Source organism: Pomacea canaliculata, linkage group LG12 (assembly GCF_003073045.1).
Source record: "Pomacea canaliculata isolate SZHN2017 linkage group LG12, ASM307304v1, whole genome shotgun sequence".
In the NCBI taxonomy this organism is placed as follows: Eukaryota; Metazoa; Mollusca; class Gastropoda; order Architaenioglossa; family Ampullariidae; genus Pomacea; species Pomacea canaliculata.
This window is the reverse complement of record NC_037601.1, coordinates 19,386,608-19,395,665: the sequence shown is the minus strand read 5'-3', so window position 1 is coordinate 19,395,665 and position 9,058 is coordinate 19,386,608. Positions and strand designations below refer to the sequence as shown.

Here is a 9,058-nt window from a genome sequence, read left to right as displayed (position 1 = left end):
GAATTTTCCCCCACTGAGGCCAGGCTTCGTCGATTCACCATTTCCCTCAGACCTTGTCCTCGCCTGAAAGTGAAAGAGGAGGGTGAAACCCGAGAGTCCGGGGTACTTGGTCTGTGGGAAGCATGATGAAGTGTTTTGCCTCAGCTTCCTGTCGGATGGTTTGCGCCATCCTTTACTAAGAAACAGTCAGGAAAACAACACACTAGCAGCCGGGTTGTTCCCTGCAACAACCCATGGGCATCTTCATCTGAGGAGAGATTCTTACAGCTACTTTGTGGTTGTTGATGTTTCAACAAGTTTCACATTTTTTTACGTTCAACTTGCTTTGAAGGGTAGGTGGGTGGGTGAGTGAGTGAGACAATTTATTAATGTAAGATGAAATGAAAACAATTTAAACCCGTTTACTGTCCCACCCCTTCTCCTTCATCCTCATCAACACTCAGCCAACCATATCCACACTTACGCCTCCATCCCGTCCACCCACACGCAGAGGGAGAGAAATATAGAGCTACCCACGCTATTATCTAAAAATCCCCCGCTCACACCCACCCCAACACACACCTTTCCCTTTTTCACCAAACCATCCCTCCACCAACATCTCAAAACCTTCATACTTTTCAATTTGACGATGCCTATATGTGTTTCCCTCATGATATCGATGATTGTTGTTTTATTTTTTTTTTTGGGGGGGGGTTTTAATTCGTTTTCTCCTACCCCCTCTCTCCATCCATCTTACAGTAATCAATTTTTAACTCCCATGTTCTATCTATAACGGTACAGGTAAAGTTAAAAGTGAGTCGAGCATCAGTCTACACCGGTTCTATCAACAAACTTGTTTAACAACAACAACATCAAAATTAAAGTAATGGTGATTTTTAAAGAGCTAGCTGCCTGCGCCATAACACATCCTTGTGGGTGTAACTGTGTTTAGAAAATGAGTCACAGCAACTACCACACCCCTACAGTCACATTTCTTTCTCAGACATAAAGATACAACTGCTTCCATGCCAGCAAGAACTGTCCGAAGTCGGTGTAAGAAACACTGTGACATTTTAAAGCCCAGCAGATTTAAATACCAGTTGTGTTCTCCTCGTCTTGTTCTCAAAACATAGACTCTGATGTAAATATCCCACATTCTGCAAGTTGGATAACGACAGGACGTGCCATCTTATACCCTGATTTAGGTACAAAGGGGTATCCGCCAGACATGAGAGACAGAAAGACTAAAACTTCCCACAGTGACACGTTTATAAATATTTCCTGTCTACGACCTCGCCTCCTCTAAACTAGATATTCTGTCTTTGGTCTGGACATTAGCCAGGATACTTAAATTTTAAGGTCTTTTGCTTAATCGGGAAGCAGGCTGAAAAAAAAAATACTTTCGCAATCAGGAACACTGTGCTTTAAAGGCGCACTGGCGATATCAGTCCTTGCTGGTGTACATTACGACCAGCCCTGACACAAACACTGAGGTGCACGGCCTTGTTTTACAAATCTGACAAAACAACGAATAAAAAGTCAGTTGTGAAGATTTATGGAAGTTACGCCTGTCAAGGCACCTTGCAAACCAATAGTATTTATGCGTTCTTTTATGAATGGTCCGGAACATCCATTTGCTTCAGACAAAAGAATGCTTTGCACTGGCAGTCGCGATAGGCCCGACCAGACCGTGCATGATCCCTTTTAGTAATTGCTTGTTTTGAAATGCTAGCCATGCCATCAGACGTATTCATTGCGACAAGGGAATGCGCACAAGGTTGGGGACTCGCGCAAGGCGGGTCGTTTCTCTGGCATCTTTACATCGGAGCTTTCGTACACCCATACATTTTGTCCCTGCTTTTATGTGGCTAACAGTGGGGTCCGACTACTTACTGTGCACCAGCGCCCCTCATGTTTTGCCAAGCAATGCACAGAAGTGTTTTAGAGAGAAAGAGAAGGGAGGATGATAAGAGACAGTGTAGAGAAGTATGTGGAATAGAGACAGAAGAGGCCTGCGTGGTTTGGTGTTTACAGTAGGCTGGAGACGAAGTGAGATGTCAGACGAATATCCGAGGAACTGTTGTAGACCTGAGTGGAAAGTGGCTGGTCTAGCGGGTGGATCGTCCTATGGAGTGTCGATGAAGGAATATTGGATTCAACGACGAGACTTTGTTGAACAGACAGAGATGCAAGTAAATGTAGGTGAATCGACTACAATATCCACAGCACAAATGATATATCAATACAATTAATTGTGCCATATCAAATAAGGCAAAGAACACGAAGAGATGTTGAACGTAGGAGAATGAGTTTATAGTTGAGCTTGAAATAAATGTGCAGATACGTACATAGCGCACGTGCACCAACGGAGCTACAACTACGACAATTCTCACATTCTCACTTACGTTTTCTCCTTCTCTCGATTTCTTCTTCTTTTTCTCTTCTCCTCCATCCCTCTATATTCTCATCCATTACATCCCTGTCTAGTATTCAGGCGCTCCGACAAACTCATACAATGACACTGAGAAATGACTGAGAAGCCATTTATTCTGAAAGAGAATGAGAATAACATTTGTGATAGAGAATAGATGCATCATACAACATCATCCTATACCTTTCTCTCTCTCGCAAACCCATGCTTTTCTCCCCTCGTTTTCTCTCACACAGTCACACACATGCACGCACGCACACACGCAGGAATGTGACCCCTGTAGTAATCGTTGTTACCTACTGCTACTAAATACCAACAATAAACAATAAACAATAAACTGCTCCTAGCGTCTTTCCACAGACAGAATTGTAGCTGATTGAGTTTCGCGGGAAGCAAATGTTGAATACATCCCAAGCAAAAGGCATGCAGTGTGTTTTGACAGCAAACACCAAGGATAGCAGAGCATGATAGAAGGTTCCATGGCCACCACCGGCATCTCCCATCGTGGGGGTCAACGACCTTTCGTCTTTGCTTTGGCGCGAGCTATTTTGACCTCTTCTCCTCCTGCCACGAGTCGATTCCATCAACGAGTACGAGTGGAGAAAGCTGGGCTGCCAGCATACCGAGTACCAAGAAATTTCTCAATCAGAATATTCTCCGCAGCCTGTTTGAAGTCTTACATTCTGATAGCCCATCAGAGATTGTCAGCTTAAAAGAATGCTTAAGCAGCAATTTTGATCGTCAATTTTAAAAAAAAATTACTATAAACTTTCTTCTTAATGATGAACTGAGTGAATTTAAATCAGAAGGACGTGAAATTACATTTGTTATTTGCACAAACAGATGCTACTTTAGGGTTAGGGTACATGTCTAACCATCTCACCCCAGTATAACGAACTTAGCTAATTCGTTCCTCTTTCCAGTTAGTCATGGCATTCATAATAACCTTACAGCCCTCAGTGCCAAAAGAAGGCTGTCTCGCAAGTTTTTTTCACTTGCACCTTGAAGTTTATCTGGAAATGTTTAGTTACATAATACAATTTTGTGTTGGCGAGTTCGATGCTATAAAAATAAAATAAACGTCCATCGTTAATTTCGTTGGCCACGTTGTCGGGTGGTTTGGGAGTGAATGAGTTTCATGTCAGTTTTGATATGCTGCAGCTGCTGGCTTATAATGTCTGGCGCAAGTTGTTGCCTTGTTTAACATCCAAACCCTTTATCTACCTCACATATTAAAGTCGATTCGCGATATCGTTAACAGATGGAGGTCGCCAGGTAATTGGACTAGCACTGTCTAAATGTTCAACATAAATCTCGCACACCTCAGACTTGAGTTTCAAACTTTATCTGATATCCGTTTCGTTACTGCGTGCTGATAGGTGAATCAACTTTACGAATAATTAGCAGATCACCTGTTCCGTTCACAAACATACATTCGCTGTCCTCTTTTGGACAGACCATGAATCTGTATCCACGTCCGCGGACAGACTCGCTCTGTCTTGCCGAGCATTTCAATTTAATTTCTTCCAAATGAGTCATGACGATCCCTCGACTTCTGTCTTCAGTTTGATAGGCTGATGGACGAGACTTCAACAACTGTGAGTAACTGAGTCCCATGAATCAAAATACCGCGAAGTCAAGCAATTTCTCGGACACAGATTTGAGTAAGAGAGAGGTTGATATGAAAAGCAGCAGATTTAAATTTGCTATAAAACATCCATGTACTACAATACGATTAACATACAAAACCAAATGCATAGCATAAAAGGTCAGGTAACGGGTGTTAAAATGTAGCATTTTTACAAAATTCTTGTTTTAAAAGTGGTATTACCTTTGGAGAACATTGACAGCTGCTGGACGTCAAGACCCACTACCTCGATCCACCCCAAGATAGACTATTTGAAAGTTAAGCCACGGACGTGTAAAGGTGGATTGCTGTCTGTCTGCCGATACCAACGCTTTAGTTCTCCACCGTTAGTCTCGGTGAGCCTTAACGATGAAAGTGAAAAAACCGGAAGCTTTGTACACACCTGCCTCGTTTAAGTAAACTGGAAAAAAAATCGTCTGCCAGCAGTCTAGTAATACAAGTTCGTGGTTAAACTGAACTGAATTGAGACATTGAATTTAACTAATACAAGAAGGTTTCTCCTAAGATAGCATACCTGCATATTTCACTCTTGACTTAAATCAGTTCTTAAGATAGGATTTTTTTTTTAATTTAATAGGAAATAGATAACTTAACAGTTATATATCGTATGAATTAAAACAATTAAGAGCCATGTACGGACAAGTTTTTTTTTTTTAATTTATCTTTAACATTATTGGTTTATAATTTTACATTATTTTAAATCATTAATGAATTAAAAAATGAGGTTGATACCGAGCGGTTCAATGCTCCTAAAAATCTTAACAATATATGTTTGGTCATTATTAAAGACTTAATTATTTTGTATTACCTTCGACTTAATAAAACAAAAGCAAACATACAATCATTCACGCTTTTGAAAAAAAGATGTATCATATTAATTATATCGTCAGGTAATGTAAAACAAAAATAAATATAATATATTACTAATTTCTTTAGCTTCTTGGCATGATCGGCACGCTCACAGACTTTTATCACATGTCTGTGGACACGCTAGTGGTGTTCAGTGGTCCAAGGGAAGTAACCCGTATAAACACAGTAGGCTCCCTTTTGGAGGATGCATCTCTCTAAAAACTATAACATAAAATCATTTGATCGTACCTCCGCGCCGACATAAAATATTTATGTAATAAATTTAGACTTCGATGGACCATTTATTTACCTTTTCAACTTTTTTTTTTTTTAGCTCCGTTCGTGAATTATCTTTTTTTCTGCGGAGCTTTGTTGTTTGAAAATGGCGGTCTACGAGGTGTTCGCACACCCAGAGCTAAGGCGTTACAAGACAACAATTGTCTCCAAAGCCTCTGTGGTCATGGCTGCAGTCTTGATACTGACTTTTATCCCTCCGCTATTTATTGTCTACAGAAGTTACGGTATGAGCAAGATTCTTAATGTTCAGTCTCAATGTTTAGCTACCAACACGGATTCATGTTCAATCTTGCATCAGCACTGATATTATGATAGGCATTGATTGTATGGCTTTTAATATTTTTCATGTAGTACTTGAGCATTTTGCATTTCCGAGCACATGTTTATGGCAGAGAACAATGGAAAGACTCGTGTCATTTTTCTTCAGGATTCTGGCTGAAAGAAGCAACATACCGAGAGATGCCATCAGTTGCATTTAAACATGAGTTACTCGTTATTCTTGAACTTGGAGGGACTGATGTAGCAGATGGTGATTATGTCACCTACAGCACATTTCAGATGTATAACCAGCTGCAAGCCCAACGTCTTCGTGTTCCTATCATTAAGGTACACGTTCTTTTACTTTTTGTCTCTTATGTCATAAATTTGCTCAAAAATTTAGCATTCAAACTGATTTTTGAATATTGAACGTCTGTTGCATTAACAGTCAAGAGAAGAGGATGTGAATGGTGATGGGAAAGCGGACCGTCTCATCTTTAACCTGGAGATGCCACTTGCAGACACAGAGAATGTAATGGGACTCAAGCTGTTACTGTTTTTCTCCTATAAACTTGTGGTCAGTATTCAGTTCAATCTAGCTAATCAATATCTGTACAAGAAGTAAGAATTTAGTGCATTTAGTCTTTAAATTTTTTTTTTTTTTTAGTTTAAAATGAATGCAAATGAAGATGTAGACACTACCGTGAAATTGTTTCTCCGTCATTCTTATGGCTTTCAGAGGATATAATCACTTTTAATGTAGGCACATAAAACGAATTCTTACACAATGCAGTCGATACCCTGGTGGGTCCTCAGAAGCCTAAGTTTGCCATGTCATGGTGAAAAGTGGCTTGATTCAGCCATGAGGCTTGGCATAATTTCTTACAAAAACAGTCTGTCAGGAGTACATGGGAGGAAGTCATCATGGTAAGCAAAGGAAAAACTGGTTTTGAAACATCAAAGAATGTTCAGGCTCCAGGTGGGGGACCTACTCAAAAGCGCTCAAGATCTCCTCCTTGGTACTAGTCTTTGGGGGGTGGAGAGTGGGGTAGTTGTCCCCATGGGCAGGCCAGCATGCTCCAAGTAAGCTGAAACCAGTTAAGGGAGCGATGTTTTATGTATGATACTGTCTTACCATTGCAGAAGTTCTCTTCCTTTAAAATGGAATCCCTTGGATATATTGAGCATGAATCTGCAAGGCCTGGTGCAAAACTACAGGTTTATGGTGACCTGAAATTTCAACAAAAACAACCACTGGCCCATAAGGGCATTGACACACGTTTCAATGTAAGTATTCCTCTCTCAGCTTCCCAGTCTTTACTATTTTTGTATCTGGGATCTAATTTTTATATCAGGAATTATACAACCATAATGAGATATAAAGCTGGCAAGATTTAGTATAAAAGTACCATAATCCTCATTAAATGAACCTCTCGGCTTCATGTACCAAATTGTCAAAAAAAGCTTCTCTTTACGGGTAACAGTGATGAATATAGAATCATTTCTGTTTAAAACAAAAAAGACTGATATCTTATGTCATCTTGTTAACTTGTTACAATAGTACAGCTAAATTTCAATAAAGTTATGAGCTTGTTCCAGTATCCTGTGGTGAACACTTCAAGCACATTTGCAGATGATTATGACTTGTCAACAATCTTCAGGAATTATACTCAAAGAAATGGTAATTATTTCCCAACAGGTTTAACTCCTTACTATTAGTGTGGGATGGTAGTTAAGCAAACCAGACAGAAGTAAAACGAGAATGTGGTCAGATCTCCAAAACATGGTACACTAAGAATAAAACTTAGAAATTATGGTATATCCATACTACGAAATGTAGATAAAGGAAAAGATTTGTGTAAATAATAGCAATCTTTGTTAAAGACTCCTAAATGACCTCTGCATACTCTGTTCAATAGGTAGTTTATAATGGCTTTTCTTATGTGCTGTAATTCATAATGATGCCTCTTATGTACTAATGCTGAAATTTTTCAGTAACTACAGCAATACCAAACCCTTATAAAATCTGGACAAGTGGCCGAGGGGCTGGTGATCCATTTGTCATCTCAGCAACCATTGAGTATCTTGAGGAGACTTACCTGTATCCTTTTTCATAACAAAATGCATAGCAAACTAAAAGCAAACTGTGACGTTTCTACACTTGCATTTAAATAAGAAGTATCTCGAAGAACTAGCATAGTGAAGAGCACCTGACAAATCTGCATACCACCATTCAATTTTGATTGAAACTCTAGATGGTGAGTTTGCTACATCTGATGTTAGTTGTATTCACTTATTTTAATAATTGAAGTGATTTAGATTGTTTAAGCTGTTAAAATGTGAGTTGTTTTTTTTAATACTAGCAGGAATATAGTCCAAGTAAAAAACATCAGCACCTCTTCAATGAATGATCTTAGAAGGAGAGACACTAAACAGACAGAACTACAGTAGAAACAAGCTGTATTGATGAATGACTTAGCTGTTCTGTTCTCTTTTTTTACTTAAGCATGCCAGAAAAGTACAATATTTAGATATTTTTGGAAATGTGAATGTATTCTTTGACCTAACCTCAGTTATACTACAGGCTTCTGGTACTTGATCAAGTGGGGATGGGTGCAGTATGTTGCTGTACTTGCCATATTTTTCTATATCTTTGAACGTGTCAAGGTGTTCATCTTCCAAAATCAGTTAGTGAGAACAATAGTAGACCGATCTGCTGACCTCAAGAATAAACTGTCATAATGCCTCATCATGCATTTTGAATTAGTCATCAAGCCCCTTTGTAAGTGTAAATTTAATGAGTCGTGGTGTACATGTGCATGGCTAAGAGGGAAAATGAAAAGTTCACTGCGTATCTTATTAGGTGACCGAGTAGTCTAAAAAGACTTTATGAACATTGATTCATAATAACTCATTGCACTAAAAAATGCAGGAATGAAAACTTTATCTGTTCATAGTTTGAACAATTCACAGTAAGAGATGGAGTATGTTGGTAGTGGTATGTTCAGGTAAAATTTTAGTAGCAGTTGTTGCTAATTCTACAGCAACTGTTTATCAGTTTTTACAGTTTCATCCTGTACATATTTTTGTGCTGTTGTGTAATACCCTAGGATTTATCCATGTTTAGTGAGAAATGAATATATATTTGAGATCTAGGGAAAATGCTTATGTTCATATCAATATTTTGTAGCTACATCAATTCATTTGCATTGTACAGTTAGTGTTTAAGTGTGTTTGAGTTGGGACAGGGGAGTGGGGGGGGGGAATTGGTGTTTTACGCCTTGCCAGCAACTGAGGCTATATTACGGCAAGGCAGCCAGCCCTGTAAACAGATGCCACGTGTAGAGAAAGAACAGCATGCCCGAGACGAGAAATGAACTCTGGGCAGCCAACCTTCACTGTATTGGTGACAGGCACTAACCGTTGCGCCACCGGACCGCTGTGGGACGGGGGAGGGGCTGTTCTGGCAGATGTCTGAAACAATTCTGCTTATAGAATATGTGGTATTTCCACACATTCCACGTTATCTTAAGGGTAATATTCCGTCCAATACACTTTTCTATTCTCATTGGCTTGTTATTTGTCTGTTTGCCTTT

General features: G+C 39.4%; 1 protein-coding gene across 1 annotated transcript; it reads left to right on the top strand.

Moving 5' to 3' along the window:
* The first annotated feature begins 5,254 nt into the window (after positions 1–5,254).
* Positions 5,255–9,030, top strand: LOC112576888 (transmembrane protein 231-like). Its single transcript, XM_025259712.1, has 7 exons — positions 5,255–5,428; positions 5,632–5,810; positions 5,911–6,039; positions 6,606–6,749; positions 7,062–7,143; positions 7,458–7,563; positions 8,036–9,030. The coding sequence occupies exons 1-7, from the start codon at positions 5,290–5,292 to the stop codon at positions 8,202–8,204; spliced, it is 948 nt and encodes a 315-aa protein (XP_025115497.1). The 5' UTR covers positions 5,255–5,289; the 3' UTR covers positions 8,205–9,030.
* The last annotated feature ends 28 nt before the right edge of the window (positions 9,031–9,058 follow it).

What these genes read in the sequence shown, in the direction of transcription:
- LOC112576888 (XM_025259712.1), top strand. Translation starts at nt 5,290, where the DNA reads ATGGCGGTCTACGAGGTGTTCGCACACCCAGAGCTAAGGCGTTACAAG. An exon ending in TTTTCTCCTATAAACTTGTG is followed by an intron (nt 6,040 to 6,605) that starts GTCAGTATTCAG and finishes TTACCATTGCAG; the next exon opens with AAGTTCTCTTCCTTTAAAAT. An exon ending in TATCTTGAGGAGACTTACCT is followed by an intron (nt 7,564 to 8,035) that starts GTATCCTTTTTC and finishes ACCTAACCTCAG; the next exon opens with TTATACTACAGGCTTCTGGT.